The sequence below is a fragment of the Artemia sp. Qi Xiang Cuo genome, chromosome 5 (assembly GCF_049724085.1).
Source record: "Artemia sp. Qi Xiang Cuo chromosome 5, ASM4972408v1, whole genome shotgun sequence".
NCBI classification, from domain to species: domain Eukaryota; kingdom Metazoa; phylum Arthropoda; class Branchiopoda; order Anostraca; family Artemiidae; genus Artemia; species Artemia sp. Qi Xiang Cuo.
Genome location: NC_142798.1, coordinates 42945551 through 42964486, shown reverse-complemented (window position 1 = coordinate 42964486; position 18936 = coordinate 42945551). Strand labels below are relative to the sequence as shown.

The 18936-nt window shown below is 31.7% G+C and overlaps 1 protein-coding gene across 1 annotated transcript in view; it reads left to right on the top strand.

Moving 5' to 3' along the window:
- arr (low-density lipoprotein receptor-related protein 6) overlaps positions 1-18936 on the top strand; it is a 144859-nt gene that overhangs the window by 73908 nt on the left and 52015 nt on the right. Inside the window, exon 9 of the mRNA XM_089089617.1 lies at positions 16962-17192. Within this exon, the coding sequence (XP_088945743.1) occupies positions 16962-17192 (231 nt within the window). The remainder of the gene's footprint in view (positions 1-16961; positions 17193-18936) is intronic.

Sequence of the window (18936 nt, the reverse complement as noted above, 5' to 3'; positions counted from 1 at the left end):
CTTTATACCTTGCTCTTTATGCTAGACTTTGACTTTTCATCACAATAAACTTAAAAAATAAGCATTTTCAACTAGAAATAAGGAGCATCATTAAAAACTCAGACGAATAGAAATTATCCGGTATATGAAGTGAACTGCACCCTCCTAAATACCTTGCTCTTTATTCTAGACTTTGACTTTTCATCCCAATTAAATTAAAAAATAATCATTTTCAACTAGAAATCAGTAGCATAATAAAAAACTAAGACGAATAGAAATCATCCGGTATATGAAGTGAACTGCACCCTCCTAAATACCGTGCTCTTTATGCTAGACTTTGACTTTTCATCCTAATTAAATTAAAAAATAAGCATTTTCAACTAAGACGAATGCAAATTATCCAGTATATGAAGTGAACTGCACCCTCCTAAATACCTTGCTCTTTATGCTAGACTTTGACTTTTCATCCCAATTAAATTAAAAAATAAGCATTTTCATCTAGAAATCAGTACCATCATTAAAAACTAAGACGAATGCAAATTATACCTATATGAAGTGAACTGCACCCTCCTAAATACCCTTCTCTTTATGCTAGACTGTGAATGTTCATCCAAATAAAATTAAAAAATAATAATATTCAAATGGAAATAAGGATCATCAATAAAACGCAAGACGAATAGTAATTATCCAATATATGAAGCGAGCTACACCCTCCGAAACACTGTGCTATTTATTCTAGACTCTGAATGTTCATACAAAGTAAATTAAAAAATAATAGTTTTAAACTGGATATAATGAGCATAATTAAAAACTAAGACGAATGCAAATTATCACGTATATGGAGAGAACTTCACCGTCCTAAATACCGTGATCTTTATGCTAGACTTTGACTTTTCATACAACTTAAATTAAAAAATAAGTATATTCAACTATAAATGAGGAACATAATTAAAAAATAACACGACTGAAAATTATCAGGTATATGAAGAGAGCTGCCTCCTCCTAAATACCTTGCTCTTTATGCTAGACTTTGACTTTACATACAAATTAAATTAAAAAATAAGCATTTTCAACTAGAAATAAGGATCATCTTTAAAAACTAAGACGAATGGAAATTATCCCGTATGTGAAGCGAGCTGCCCCCTCCGAAATACCTTGCTCTTTATGCTAGACTTTGACTTTTCATCCTAATTAAATTAAAAAACAATAATTGTCAACTAGAATTAAGGAGAATATCTAATACCTAAGACGAATGGAAATTATCCCGTATATGAAGTAAGCTGCACCCTCAGAAATACCTTGCTCTTTGTGCTAGACTTTGACTTTTCATCCCAATTAAATTAAAAAATAAGCATTTTCAACTGGAAAGAAGGATCATGATTAAAAACTATGACTCCTGCAACTTATCCCATATATGAAATGAGAGGCCCCCTCCAAAATACCTTGCTCCGTATACTAGACTTTGACTTTTCAACCTAGGAAAAAAAAAAATCTAGAATTGTCAACTGGAAATAGGGAGCATCGTTAAAAACTAAGAAGAATGCAAATTATTCCGGTATATGAAGTGAGCTGCCCCCTCCGAAATACCTTGCTCTTTATACTAGACTTTGACTTTTCATCCCAATTAAATTGAAAAATAAGCATTTTCAACTGGAAATAAGGAGCATCATTAAAAACTAAGACGAATGGAAATTATCCCGTATATGAAGCGAGTTGCCCCTCCGAAATACCTTGCTCTTTATGCTAGACTTTGACTTTTCACCCCAATTAAATTAAAAAATAAGCATTTTCAACTAGAAGTAAGGAGCATCATTAAAAACTAAGACGAATAGAATTTATCCGGTATATGAAGTGAACAGCACCCTCCTAATTACCTTGCTCTTTATGCTAGACTTTGACTTTTCATCCCAATGAAATTAAAAAATAAGCATTTTCAACTGGAAATAAGGAGCATCATCAAAAACTAAGACGAATAGAAATTATTCGGTATATGAAGTGAACTGCACCCTCCTAAATATCATGCTCCTAATACTAGACTTCGACTTTTCATCCCAATTAAATTATAAAGTAAGCATTTTAAAATGTAAATAATGAGCTTCATTAAAAACTAAGACGAATAGAAAATATACCGTATATGAAGTGAACTGCACCCTCCTAAATACCGTGCTCTTTATGCTAGACTTTGACTTTTCATCACAATTAAATTAAAGAATAAGCATTTTCAACTAAAAATAAGAAGCATCATTAAAAACTAAGACGAATAGAAATTATTCTGTATATGAAGTTAACTGCGCCCTCCTAAATACCTTGCTCTTTATGATAGACTTTCACTTTTCATCCCAATTAAATTAAAAAATACGCATTTTTAACTAGAAATAAGGATCATCATTAAAAACTAATACGAATTCAAATTATCCCGTATATGATGAGAGCTGCACCCTCAGAAATACCTTGCTCTTTATTCTAGACTTTGACTTTTCATCCCAATTACATTGAAAAATAAGCATTTTCGACTAGAAATAAGGAGCATCATTAAAAACTAAGACGAATAGAAATTATTCGGTATATGAAGTGAACTACACCCTCCTAAATACCTTGCTCTTTATGCTAGACTTTGACTTTTCATCCCAATTAAATTAAAAAATAAGCATTTTCATCTAGAAATAAGGAGCGTCATTGAAAATTACGACGAATAGCAAATTATACGGTATATGAATTGACCTGCACCCTCCGATAGACCTTTCTATTTATGCTAAACTTTGACTTTTTATTCCAATTAAATTAAAAAACAAGCATTGTCAACTGTAAATAAGGATCATCGCTAAAAACTAAGAAGAATGGAAATTATCCCGTATATGAAGTAAGCTGCACCCTCAGAAATACCTTGCTCTTTATGCTAGACTTTGACTTAAATTAAACCAATTAAACCAATTAAAGACCAATTAAATTAAAAAATAAGAATTTTCAACTCGAAATATGGAGCATCCTTAAAAACTAAGACGAATGCAAATTATCCCGTATATGAAGCGAGCTGCCCCTCCGAAATACCTTGCTCTTTTTGCTAGACTTTGACTTTTCATCCCAATTAAATTAAAAAATAAGCATTTTAAACTGGAAATAAGGAGCATCATTAAAAACTAAGACGAATAGAATTAATCCGGTCTATGAAGTGAACTGCTCCCTCATAAGTCCCTTGATCATTATTCTAGACTTTGATATTTCATCCAAAGTAAATTAAAAAATAATAATTTTCAACAGTACAAATGATTAATGATAAACTAATCTAAATATAGTATTTCGCAGTGTTAAATCTTTAAAGGCAACCTAAGAAATTAAATTTATCTGTTTTATCTAAATCGACATTTCACAAAAATAAAATTAAAAAGTAAGCGTAGTCGACCGTATCTTATTAGAGAAGATGAGTTTTACTTCTCCTAGAAAATCGAAGGTCTCTGAGCTTCACGTATACATACTGAAGCCACTGAAATTTATTATAGACGGTGGAATGTTATAATCATTAAATTAAAAAATAAGCATTTTAGAAGGACACTTCTAATAAAAAAAATATTCAAATAAGACTAGACAAGAGTATTTATATTACGTTAAATCCGAACTCATACAGCCACTTCTATATATTATAGACTAAGACTTTTCATCACAATTTAATTAAAAAATACGCATAGTAATATATAAATCATTAGAATCCTAAAATAATAATACGACTTAAAAGTATACCGTATATGAATAGAGTGGCACCCTCCGTAATACATTGCTCTTTATGCTAGACTTTGACTTTTCATCCCAATTAAATTAAAAAATAAGCATTTTCAACTAGAAATAAGGAGCATCATTAAAAACTAAGACGAATAGAAATTATTCGGTATATGAAGTGAACTGCACCCTCCTAAATACCATGCTCTTTATGCTAGACTTTGACTTTTCATCCCAATTAAATTAAAAAATAAGCATTTTCAACTAGAAATAAGGAGCGTCATTGAAAATAAAGACGAATAGAAATTATCCCGTATATGAAGTGAACTGCACCCTCCTATATACCCTGCTCTTTATGCTAGACTTTGACTTTTCATCCTAATTAAATTAAAAAATAAGCATTTTCAACTAGAAATAAGGAGCATCGTTAAAAACTAAGACGAATGGAAATTATCCCGTATATGAAGTGAGCTGCACCCTCAGAAATACCTTGCTCTTTGTGCTAGACTTTGACTTTTCACCCCAATTAAATTAAAAAATAAGCATTTTCAACTGGAAATAAGGAGCATCATTAAAAACTAAGACAAATGCAAATTATCCCGTATGTGAAACGAGCTGCCCCCTCCGAAATACCTTGCTATTTATGATTGACTATGACTTTTAATCCAAATAAAATTAAAAATAATAATTTTAAACTAGAAATAAGGAGCTTTTTTAAAATCTACGACTAATGGAAATTATCCAGTTTATGAAGCGAGCTGCCACCTCAGAAATTCTTTGCTATTTTTGATAGACTTTGACTTTTAAACCCAATTATATTAATAAATAATAATTTTAAACTCGAAAGAAGTAGCATCATTAAAAACTAAGACGATTGCAAATTTTACCGTTTATGAAGCGAGATGCCCCCTCCGAAATACCTTGCTATTTATTCTAGACTTTGACTTTTCACCCCAATTAAATAGAAAAATAATCATTTTCAACTAGAAATAAGGAGCATCATTAAAAACTAAGACGAATGCAAATTATCCCGTATATGAAGCGAGTTCCCCCTCCGAAATACATTTCTCTTTATGCTAGACTGACATTTCACCCCATTTAAATTTAAAAAAAATCATTTTCAACTAGAAGTACTGAGCATCGTAAAACACTACTACTACGAGAAATTAATCACGAATAAGAAGTTAAATGACCAATCATAAGTACATTGCACTTTTTGCAAGACTTTCATTTTTCATCCCAATTAAATTTAAAAATAAGAATTTTCACAGACTAGAAAATGCTATATGGAGACACTCATTAAAAACTAAGACTGAATAGCAATTAATTAATTAATCCGGTATAAGAAGTGAACTTCACCCTCATAAATCCCTTGCTCTTTATGCTAGACTTTGATTTTTCATCCAAATTAAATTAAAAAATAAGCATTTTCACATGGAAAAAGTAGCAATATCAAAAACTAAGACAAATAGAACTTATTCGGTATATGAAGTGAACTGCACCCTCCTAAATACCTTGCTCTTTATTCTAGACTTCGACATTTCATCACAATTAAATTATAAAGTAAGAATTTTCAACTGGAAATAATGAGCATCATAAAAAACTAAGACGAATCGAATATATACGGTATATGAAGTGAACTGCACCCACCTAAATACCATGCTCTTTATGCTAGACTTTGACTTTTCATCCCAATTAAATTAAAGAATAAGCATTTTCAACTAGAAATAAGGAGAATCATTAAAAACTAAGACGAATAGAAATTATACGGTATATGAAGTGAACTGCGCCCTCCTAAATACCCTGCTCTTTATGCTAGACTTTGACTTTTTATCCCAATTTAATTAAAAAATACGCATTTTCAACTAGAAATAAGGAGCATCATTAAAAACTAAGACAAATGCTAATTATCCCGTATATGAAGCGAGCTGCACCCTCCGAAATACCTTGCTCTTTATGCTAGACTTTGACTTTTCATCCCAATTTAAATTAAAAAATAAGCATTTTCGACTAGAAATAAGGAGCATCATTAAAAACTATGACGAATAGAAATTATTCGGTATATGAAGTGAGCTACACTCTCCTAAATACCTTACTCTTTATGCTAGACTTTGACTTTTTATCCTAATTAAATTAGAAAATAAGCATTTTCAACTGGAAATAAGGAGCGTCATTAAAAACAAAGACGAATAGAAATTATCCCGTATATGATGTGAGCTGCACCCTCCTATATACCCTTCTCTTTATGCTAGACTTTGACTTTTCATTCTAATTAAATTAAAAAATAAGCATTTTCAACTAGAAATAAGGAGCATCGTTAAAAACTAAGACGAATGGAAATTATCCCGTATATGAAGTGAGCTGCACCCTCAGAAATACCTTGCTCTTTGTGCTAGACTTTGACTTTTCAACCCAATTAAATAAAAAAATAAGTATTTTCAACTGTAAAGAAGGAGCATCATTAAAAAATAATACGAATGCAAATTATCCCATATATGAAACGAGATGCCCCCTCCTTAATACCTTGATCTTTATAATAGAATTTGACTTTTCATCCCAATTAAATTAAAAAAAAGCAATTTAAAATAGAAATAAGGCGCATTGTTAAAAAATAAGTAGTATGGAAATTATGCCGTTTATGAAGCGAGCTGCCCCCTCCGAAATACTTTGCTCTTTATTCTATACATTGACTTTTCATCCAAAATAAAGTAAATAATAATAATTTTCAACTCGAAATAAGGAGCATCATTAAAAACTAAGACGAATGATAATTATACCATATATGAAGCGAGATGCCCCATCCGAAATACCTTGCTCTTTATACTAGACTTTGAATTTTCATCCAAAATAAATAGAAAAATAATAATTTTCAACTATAAATAAGTAGAATCATTAAAAACGAAGACTAATGAAAATTAGCCCGTATATGAAGCAAGTTGCCCCTCCAAAATACCTTGCTCTTTATACTAGACTTTGACTTTTCACCTCAATTAAATTAAAAATAAGCATTTTCAACTAGAAATAAGGAGCATCATTAAAAAATAAGACGAAAAGACTTAATCCGGTATATGAAGTGAACTGCCCCCTCATAATTACCGTGCTCTTTATGCTAGACTTTGATTTTTCATCCCAATTAAATTAAAAATAAGCATTTTCAACTGGAAATAAGGAGTATCATAAAAAACTATGACGAATAGAAATTATAAGGTATATGAAGTGAACTGCACCCTCCGAAATACCGTGCTCCTTATGCTAGACTTCGACATTTCATCCCAATTAAATTAAAAAGTAAGCATTTTCATCTGGAAATAATGAACATCATGAAAAACTAAGACGAATAGAAAAAATACGGTATATGAAGTGAACTGCACCCTCCTAAATACCCTGCTCTTTATGCTAGACTTTGACTTTTTATCCCAATTAAATTAAAGAATAAGCATTTTAAACTAAAAATAAGAAGAATCATTAAAAACTAAGAAGAATAGAAATTATTCTGTATATGAAGTGATCTGCGCCCTCCTAAATACCCTGCTCTTTATGCTAGACTTTGACTTTTTATCCCAATTTAATTAAAAAATAAGCATTTTCAAATAGAAATAAGGAGCATCATTAAAAACTAAGACGAATGCTAATTATCCCGTATATGAAGCGAGTTGCCCCCTCCTTAATACCTTGCTCTTTATGCTAGACTTTGAATTTTCATCACAATTTAAATTAAAAAATAAGCATTTTCAACTATAAATAAGGAGCATTATCAAAAACTATGACAAATAGAAATTATTCTGTATATGAAGTGAACTGCACCCTCCTAAATACCTTGCTCTTTATGCTAGACTTTGACATTTCATCCCAATTAAATTAAAAAATAAGCATTTTCAACTAGAAATAAGGAGCATCATTAAAAACTAAGACGAATAGAATTAATCCGGTATATGAAGTGAACGTCACCCTCCTAAGTACCTTGCTCTTTATGCTAGACTTTGACTTTTCATCCCAATTAAATTAAAAATAAGCATTTTCACCTGGAAATAAGGAGCATCATCAAAAACTAAGACGAATAGAAATTATACGGTATATGAAGTGAACTGCACCCTCCGAACTACCTTGCTATTAATACTAGACTTCGACATTTCATCCCAAATAAATTATAAAGTAAGCATTTTAAACTGTAAATAATGAGCATCATTAAAAACTAAGACGAATAGAAAATATACCGTATATGAAGTGAACAGCACACTACTAAATACCCTGCTCTTTATGCTAGACTTTGACTTTTCATCCCAATTAAATTAAAGAATAAGCATTTTCAACTAGAAATAAGGAGCATCATTAAAAACTAAGACGAATAGAAATTATTCGGTATATGAAGTGAACTGCACCCTCCTAAATACCTTGCTCTTTATGCTAGACTTTCACTTTTCATCCCAATTTAATTAAAAAATACGCATTTTTAACTATAAATAAGGAGCTTCATTAAAAACTAAGACAAATGCTAATTATCCCGTATATGAAGCGAGCTGCCCCCTCCTTAATACCTTGCTCTTTATGCTAGACTTTGACTTTTCATCACAATTAAATTAAAAAATAAGCATTTTCAACTAGAAATAAGGAGCATCATTAAAAACTAAGACGAATAGAAATTATTCGGTATATGAAGTGAACTACACCCTCCTAAATACCTTACTCTTTATGCTAGACTTTGACTTTTTATCCTAATTAAATTAGAAAATAAGTATTTTCAACTGGAAATAAGGAGCTTCATTGAAAATAAAGACGAATATAAATTATCCCGTATATGAAGTGAACTGCACCCTCCTATATACCCTGCTATTTATGATAGACTTTGACTTTTTATCCTAATTAAATTAAAAAACAAGCATTTTCAACTAGAAATAAGGAGCATCGTTAAAAACTAAGACGAATGGAAATTATCCCGTATATGAAGTGAGCTGCACCCTCAGAAATACCTTGCTCTTTGTGCTAGACTTTGACTTTTCACCCCAATTAAATTAAAAAATAAGCATTTTCAACTGGAAAGAAGGAGCATCTTTATAAAATAAGACACAGCGAATTGATACCATATGTGAAACGAGCTGCCCCCTCCGTAATACCTTGCTCTTTATGCTTGACTTTGACATTTCATCCAAATTAATTTAAAAATAAGCATTTTAAACTATAAATAAGGATCATTTTTAAAAACTAAGACTAATGGAAATTATTCAGTTTATGAAGCGAGCTGCCCCCTCCGAAAGAACTTGCTCTTTATGCTAGACTTTTAATTTTCATTCCAATTAAATTAAAAAATAAGAATTTTCAACTAGAAATAAGGAGAATCATTAAAAACTAAGACTAATGCACATTATCCGGTTTATGAAGAGAGATGCACCCTCCGAAATACCTTGCTCTTTATTCTAGACTTTGACTTTTCATCCCAATTAAATAGAAAAATAATAATTTTCAACTTGAAATAAGTAGAATCATTAAAAACGAAGACGAATGAAAATTATCCATTTTATTATGCAAGTTGCCCCTCCAAAATACCTTGCTCTTTATACTAGACTTTGACTTTTCACCTCAATTAAATTAAAAATAAGCATTTTCAACTAGAAATAAGGAGCATCATTAAAAAATAAGACGAATAGAATTTATCCGGTATATGAAGTGAACGGCACCCTCATAAGTACCTGGCTCTTTATTCTAGAATTTGAATTTTAATCCAAATTAAATTAAAAAATAAGAAATTTCAACACTAATAATGATCCTTATAAAAAAATAAGACAAAACTAATTTAGGCTGTATATGAAGTTAACTGCACCCTCCGAAATACCTTGCTCTTTATGCTAGACTTCGACATTTCATCCCAATTAAATTATAAAGTAAGCATTTTCAACTAGAAATAATGAACTTCATTAAAAACTAAGACGAATACAAAATATACGGTATATGAAGTGAACTGCACCCTCCTAAATACCCTGCTCTTTATGCTAGACTTTGACTTTTCATCCCAATTAAATTAAAAAATAAGAATTTTAAAATAAAAATAAGGAGAATCATTAATAAATAAGACGAATAGAAATTAGTCGGTATATGAAGTGAACTGCACCCTCCTAAATACCCTGCTCTTTATGCTAGACTTTGACTTTTTATCCCAATTAAATTAAAAAATAAGCATTTTTAACTAGAAATAAGGAGCATCATTAAAAACTAAGACGAATCCTAATTATCCCGTATATGAAGCGAGCTGCCCCCTCCGTAATACCTTGCTCTTTATGCTAGACTATGACTTTTCATCCCAATTAAATTAAAAAATAAGCATTTTCAACTAGAAATAAGGAGCATCATTAAAAACTAAGACGAATAGAAATTATTCGGTATATGAAGTGAACTGCACCCTCCTAAATACCTTGCTCTTTATGCTAGACTTTGACTTTTCATCCCAATTAAATTAAAAAATAAGCATTTTCAACTAGAAATAAGGAGCGTCATTAAAAACTAAGACGAATAGAAATTATCCCGTATATGAAGTGAACTGCACCCTCCTAAATACCCTGCTCTTTATGCTAGACTTTGGCTTTTCACACCAATTAAATTTAAAAAATAAGCATTTTCAACTGGAAATAAGGAGCATCATTAAAAACTAAGACGAATGCAAATTATACCGTATATGAAGCGAGCTCCACCCTCCGAAATACCTTGCTCTTTATGCTAGACTGTGACTTTACAGCCCAATTAGATTAAGAAACAAGCGTTTTCAACTGGAAATAAGGACCATAATTAAAAACTAACACGAATGCAAATTATACAGTATATGAAGTGAACGTCCCCGTCCTACATACCTTGCTATTTATTCTAGAATTTGACTTTTCATCCAAATTAAATTAAAAAATAAGAATTTTCATCTATAAATAAGGAACATCCTTATAAACTAAAACGAATGAAAATCTTCCTGTATAGGAATATAGCTACCCCCTCCGAAAGACCTTGCTCTTTATGCTAGACTATGACTTTTTATCACAATTAAATTAAAAAATAAGAATTTTCAACTAGAACTAAGGAGCATCTTTAAAATCTAAGACGAATGGAAATTATCCCGTATATGAAGAGAGCTGCCCCCTCCGAAATACCTTGCTCTTTATGCCAGACTTTGACTTTTCATCCCAATTAAATTAAAAAATAAGCATTTTCAACTAGAAATAAGGAGCATCATTATAACATAAGACGAATAGAAATTATCCGTTATATGAAGTGAACTGCACCCTCCTAAATACCTTGCTCTTTATGCTATACTTTGACTTTTCATCCCAATTAAATTAAAAAATAAGAATTTTCAACTGGAAATAAGGAGCATCATTAAAAACTAAGACGAATGCAAATTATCCCGTATATGAAGTGAACTGCCCCCTCCGAAATTCCTTGCTCTTTATGCTAGACTTTGACTTTTCATCCCAATTAAATTAAAAAATAAGCATTTTCAACTAGAAATAAGGAGCTTCAATAAAAACTAAGACGAATAGAAATTATCCGTTATATGAAGTGAACTGCACCCTCCTAAATACCTTGCTCTTTATGCTAGACTTTGACTTTTTATCCCAATTAAATTAAAAAATAAGCATTTTCAACTAGAAATAAGGAGCATAATTAAAAACTAAGACGAATGCAAATTATCCAGTATATGAAGTGAACTGCACCGTCCTAAATACCTTGCTCTTTATGCTAGACTTTGACTTTTCATCCCAATTAAATTAAAAAATAAGCATTTTCAACTAGAAATAAGGACCATCTTTAAAAACTAAGACAAATTCAAATTATCCGGTATATGAAGTGTGCGACCACCACAGTATGATCTTGCACCTTATTTGTGACTTTGAATATTCATCACAAGTAAATTAAAAAATAAGCATTGTCAACTAAAAGTAAGGAAAATAGTTAAGATCTAAGACAAATGGAACTTATACCGTATGTGAAGTGAGCTGTCCCCACCGAAATACCTTGCTTTTTATGCCAGACTTTGTCTTTTCATCCTAATTAAATTAAAAAATAAGCTTTTTCAACTAGAAATAAGGAGCATCGTTAAAAACTAAGACGAATAGAAATTATCCTGTATATGCAGCGAGCTGCACCCTCCTAAATACCTTGCTCTTTATGCTAGACTTTGACTTTTCATCCCAATTAAATTAAAAAATAAGAATTTTCAACTTGAAATAAGTAGCATCATTAAAAACTAAGACGAATGCAAATTATCCCGTATATGAAGCGAGCTGCCCCCTCCGAAATTCCTTGCTCTTTATGCTAGACTTTGACTTTTCATCCCAATTAAATTAAAAAATAAGCATTTTCAACTAGAAATAAGGAGCTTCAATAAAAACTAAGACGAATAGAAATTATCCGTTATATGAAGTGAACTGCACCCTCCTAAATACCTTGCTCTTTATGCTAGACTTTGACTTTTTATCCCAATTAAATTAAAAAATAAGCATTTTCAACTAGAAATAAGGAGCATCATTAAAAACTAAGACGAATGCAAATTATCCAGTATATGAAGTGAACTGCACCCTCCTAAATACCTTGCTCTTTATGCTAGACTTTGACTTTTCATCCCAATTAAATTAAAAAATAAGCATTTTCATCTATAAATGAGGAACATCCTTAAAAAATAAGACGAATGCAAATCATCCGGTATATGAAGTGAGCTACCCCCTCCGAAATACCTTGCTCTTTATGCTAGACTTTGACTTTTTATCATAATTAAATTAAAAAATAAGCATTTTCAACTAGAAATAAGGATCATCGTTAAAAACTAAGACAAATAGAAATTATCCCGTATTTGAAGAGAGCTGCCCCCTCCGAAATACCTTGCTCTTTATGCTAGACTTTTCATCCTAATTAAATTAAAAAACAAGCATTGTCAACTAGAAATAAGGAGCATCGTTAAAAACTAAGACGAATGGAAATTATCCCGTATATGAAGTGAGCTGCACCCTCAGAAATACCTTGCTCTTTATGCTAGACTTTGACTTTTCACCCCAATTAAATTAAAAAATAAGCATTTTCAACTGGAAATAAGGAGCATCATTAAAAACTAAGACAAAGGCAAATTATCCCGTCTATGAAGCGAGCTGCCCCCTCCGTAATACCTTGCTCTTTATTATAGAATTTGAATTTTAATCCACATTAAATTAAAAATAATCAATTTCAAATAGAAATAATGCGCATTTTTAAAAACTAAGACGACTGGACATTATGCCGGTTATGAAGCGAGCTGCCCCCTCCGAAATACTTTGCTCTTTATGCTTGAATTTGACTTTTCATCCCAATTAAATTCAAAAATAAGAATTTTCGACTAGAAATAAGGAGCATCATTAAAAACTAAGACGAATGCAAATTATCCGGTATATGAAGTGAGCTGCCCACTCCGAAAGATCCTGCTATTTATACTAGACTTATGACTTTTCACCACCATTAAATAGAAAAATAATAATTTTAAACTATAAATATGGATATTAATAAAAATCGAATCAGAATGAAATGTAGACGTTTTAGTAAGCAAGTGGCCCCTCCGAAACACCTTGTCCTTTATACTAGACTGACTTTTCACCCGAATTAAATTAAAAAATAAGCAATTTAAACTAGAAGTAAGGAGCATCGTTAAAAAATAAGACGAATGGAAATTATCCCTTATATGAATAGAACGTCACACTCATAAATCCCTTGCTCTTTATGCTAGACTTTGATTTTTCATCCCAATTAAATTAAAAAATAAGCATTTTCAAATGGAAAAAGGAGCAATATCAAAAACTAAGACAAATAGAAATTATACGGTATATGAAGTGAACTGCACCCTCCTAAATACCTTGCTCTTTATGCTAGACTTTGACTTTTCATCCCAATTAAATTAAAAAATAAGCATTTTCAACTAGAAATAAGGAGCATCATTAAAAACTAAGACAAATAGAAATTATCCGGTATATAAAGTTAACTGCCCACTAATAAATTACCTTTTTATTTATTATATACTACGAAATTTTACCCCAATTAATTTAAAGAATAATCAATTTAATACAAAAATAAGAAGAATCATAAAAAACTAAGACGAATAGAAATTATCCGGTATATGAATTGAAAGGAGCCCTCCTAACTACATTGATCTTTATTATAGACTTTCACTTTTTCATAACAATTTCATTAAAAAATACTAATTTTTAACTATAAATAAGGATCATCATTAAAAACTTAGACGACTGCTAATTATAACGTATATGACTAGAGCTGCACCCTCCGTAATACCTTGCTCTTTATACTAGACTTTGACTTTTCATCCCAATTAAATTAAAAAATAAGCATTTTCAACTAGAAATAAGGAGCATCATTAAAAACTAAGACGAATAGAAATTATTCGGTATATGAAGTGAACTGCACCCTCCTAAATACCTTGCTCTTTATGCTAGACTTTCACTTTTTCATCCCAATTAAATTAAAAAATAAGCATTTTTAACTAGAAATAAGGAGCATCACTAGAACCTAAGACGAATGCAAATTATCCCGTATATAACGTGACCTGCCCCCCTCCTAGATACTGTGCTCTTTATGCTAGACTTTAAATTTTCATCCCAATTAAACTAAAAAATAAGCATTTTCAACTGAAAATAAGGAGCGTCATTAGAACCCAAGACGAATAGAAATTATCCCGTATATGAAGTGAACTACACCCTCCTAAATACCTTGTTCTTTATGCTAGACTTTGACTTTTCATCCCAATTAAATTAAAAAATAAGCATTTTCAATTGGAAATAAGGAGCATAATTAAAAAGTAAGACGAATGCAAATTATCCAGTATATGGAGCGAACTTCACCCTCCTAAATACCTTGCTCTTTATTCTAGACTTTGACTTTTCATCCAAATTAAATTAAAAAATAAGCATTTTCATCTAGAAATGAGGAACATCATTAAAAACTAACACGAATGCAAATCATCCGGTATATGAAGTGAGCTGCCCCCTCCGAAATACCTTGCTCTTTATGCTAGACTCTGACTTTTCATCCCAATTAAATTAAAAAATAAGAATTTTGAACTATAAATAAGGAGCATCTTTAAAAACGAAGACGAATGGAAATTATCCCGTTTGTGAAGCGAGCTGCCCCCTCCGAAATACCTTGCTCTTTATGCTAGACTTTGACTTTTCATCCTAATTAAATGAAAAAATAAGCATTTTCAACTTGAAATAATGAGCATCATTAAAAACTAAGATGAATAGAAATTATCCGGTATATGAAGCGAGCTGCCCCCCTCCGAAATACCTTGCTCTTTATTCTAGACTTTGACTTTTTATTCTAATTAAATTAAAAAAAAAGAATTTTAAACTAGAAATAAGGAGCATCTTTAAAAACTAAGACGAATGTAAATTATCCCGTATATGAAGTAAGCTTCACCCTCAGAAATACCTTGCTCTTTATGCTAGACTTTGACTTTTCATCCCAATTAAATTAAAAAATAAGCATTTTCAACTTGAAATAAGGAGCATCATTAAATACTAAGACAAATACAAATTATCCCGTATATGAAGAGAGCTGCCCCCTCCGTAATATCTTGCTCTTTATGCTAGACTTTTCACCATAATTAAATTTAAAGACAAGCATTGTCAACTAGAAGTAAGGAGCATCGTTAAAAACTAAGACGAATAGAATTTATCCCGTATATGAAGTGATCTGCACCCTCCTAAATCCCTTGCTCTTTATGCTAGACTTAGACTTTTTATCCCAATTAAATTAAAAAATAAGCATTTTCAACTAGAAATAAGGAGCATCATTAAAAACTAAGACGAATGCAAATTATCCAGTATATGAAGTGAACTGCACCCTCCTAAATACCTCCTAAATACCACCCTCTTTCTTATAGACTTTGACTTTTCATACAACTTAAAATAAAAAATAAGCATTTTCATATAGACATGAGTAACATAAATAAAAAATAAGACTACTTAAAAGCATCAGTTCTATGAAGCGATCGACATCCTCCGAACTAACTTGCTCTTTATGCTATACTCTGATTATTAAAACAAATTAAAATAAAAAAAAAGAATTTTCAACTACAAATAAGGAGCATCGTTAAAAACTAAGACGAATAGAAATTATCCCGTATATGAAGCGAGCTGCCCCCTCCGAAATACCTTGCTCTTTATGCTAGACTTTGACTTTTAATCCCAATTAAATTTAAAAATAAGCATTTTACACTAGAAATAAGGAGCATCGTTAAAAACTAAGACGAATGGAAATTATCCCGTATATGAAGTGATGGTCTAGCGTGTCCGTGCTCATTTGTATCTTGTGGGAGATTGGCCATTCTCTATCATCTGCATTCCTAAAACGGGCTTCTTGAATGACAACTTGGACTTTTGTTGGGCCTTTAGAGGGTTTAATTCTAATCTGATGGACGGTCTTGTTGCTCTGCAACTGTGACCCGTTAGTCTCAGTTGGTACTATAGCTTTACGTAGCCTTACCAGAAGATGTCTTGCTCCAGTCCCATCTGTAAATAAAAACAAAAATTCATTTTTGGAGTGTGCTAAATATGAGAGGCTAGAGCTTATCGTAGAGGTAAAACCATGATCTCGGATAAAGTTTGGTAAGTTTGGCAAAATGCTTCTGGATAGTACACATTTGTTTTATTGTAAGGTGTATCATATGGCGAGAGGCTTCAGTTATTTGCACTACTTTTTTTTTAGGGCTTAAGTCGCTAATGTGCTTTCTTTGAAAAATATACCTTTACTTGATCTTTTGCGTCATGGTCTCAAAGCGTCAGTCCTTTTAGTCCATTTAAGCCTCCCGGTAATATAAATGAGTGGTACAATCTCTGCCAGCAGCAATCAGTCAAATATTTTAGCATTAGAATCAGAAGAAAGGGGGAAACAACGAGCTGAGGTGTCCTCTGTTCTGATTCTATGAGTGTACCTTCATCGTAAAATTTGAATATTCTCTGAGAGAATTCTTTTATATTGTTTTAGACATAAGTTCTCTCTACTTGGCTGCTGAAGACATTTGAAATTTTTAAGCCATTTGCTGCTGGCAATTGGAACTTCACTTTTCTTTTTTATAACTCCCTGCAACTTTTGTTTTTGCTATTGCTCGTGTTTTTTTTTCATTTTCTAGCTTTCTTTTTTTGTAACAATTGTGTTCTCTAGTAAAAATAATTTATTCGAGTTAGACCTAAGCCCATTACGACGCTGGGTGTCATAATCCGTTATATTCATCTCATGGATTATGCTTTTGCTTATTTCAGATTGTTATATCAGAAGCGCTAGATGAGCCTCGAGCATTGGCTCTTCACCCTGAAGCTGGTCTAATGTTTTGGACAGACTGGGGAAAAGTTGCACTCATAGAGCGAGCCTATTTGGATGGTAGTGAAAGGAAAATCATTGCAAATACATCACTTGGCTGGCCAAATGGCATTGCTGTCGATTTGATTGAGCAGAAACTTTACTGGTGTGATGCTAAACTTGATAAAATCGAGGTATTTTCTTCTTCTTTTTTTTTTACAAGGGATGGCTATACAATTTTTAGTGGGTTTTTGATTTCTAAAACCAAAAATCTATGATGGCTCATGGTCAAATACGCCAGCCATTTGAAAAGTTGGTACCACCCAAAAAGTGAATAAAGATTTGAATTAGGGAGTAAGCATGCATCAAGAAATAAATTGTTGGTTTAATTTCATCTTAAGTATGCTTGCGGGTTTTCAAGTCTCTGAGAAGAACCTGTGTCTCTTTTCTCCTTTGTTGAAAGATGTCTTCCTGACAAATGCCTCGTAACCATCGCCTTTTCCAACTCTTGTCATTTCAGCACATTATCTTGTGACTCTAGCCTCCTTCTTGGCGTTCGTTTAATAGTAACAAAACATTTTGACAGTCAATTATTTCTGAATTTCGTACTCTAAAAATACTATGACAACCAGCCCTTGGTAAGAGTGACTGAGACAACCCCAGAGCCTCAAAGTTATATGATGGTTCTAAAGAGTAAAGAAGAAAAAAGAGGTTTGATTGTGAACAATCTGATATAGTTTTCATAGAAAAACTGTTTTTATACTCAATGAATAATTTTTCATCAGTTTTATCAGATTTTTTATGTTTGAAAAAGTCTCTTTTGTTGCTTGATTGATAGCTCAATCGTATTCGCTATGCCTAATGTGTACACTCAAATATTATAACTTTGGTTTGGTCCCTATCTGAGAGAAATAAAGATCATGAAGTTGTATTCACTATTCAAAGTTCTATGAGGCAGGAAAAAAAAAACTATTGTTAAAAAATATACAATTTTACACGATATGGGATACTAGATAAGACGAGTTGGGCCCGTGAATTCACCTTCAAGATTTCCTGAGATCTTGCTGTTTCATTTTTCTTTCTTAGGGCTATGAGAAGGACTAAGTATATTTTATGTGTGTAACTAAACACAAGCCGCAAGGACCGGGTTTATAAGAACAAAAGCTGAAAACAAATAAACAATTACTGTCAAAAAGATCTTGGTTACTTCCTTCATCAGAAAGTGCTCTCTGTGATGCAAATATTAATGGACACATGCCCATTTGGATATACATCCTCATATGTTTAGTACTATTTTAACAGTTACTTTTGAAAAATTTAACAAGTGAACTTGTTTCCCTAGTAGCCATGCCGAAAATATCCATGCTTAGGTCAGTCAGTTTCAAACATTATATGTTCTGAATGGTCATTTTCCCCACACTTTGATCAAAAAGGAGCCATCATACAGTCGAAACCTTCTGAAATGCTTTTTTTTTTAATCTAAGTACCCTTAAATTCTTTCTTGGTGGAATAATCCGTCTTGATCTCTCATTGGTTCGCCCTAGTAAGAAAATATTGTATTCTTAACCTACAATTTTCAATATCTAGAGGAGTGGATCCCCTTTTGATTTTTTTTTTTTTCAAATGATTGTCATCGACATAGTACGTGTAAATTGTGGTAATTATAACCTGATATGTGATTATAAGATGATGCCTCTGCAATGAAATACTTATAGCAGTTTCAATTCATCATGTTAGAACCGTATAACCTTTTCTGACTTTCTTGTTTGCAGAAATTGATGTTTTAAGTTGAACGAACTGAACTAATATGGTAAATTTCATTGAACTTTAACTGCGCACTTTCTCTAACGGGAAAAAAAAAAAAAAAAAACAAGCCCTCAGCGTGTTCAAGAAAGAACAAGTATAATAGTCAGTAAAATTATTATTGCTCTGGGCCTG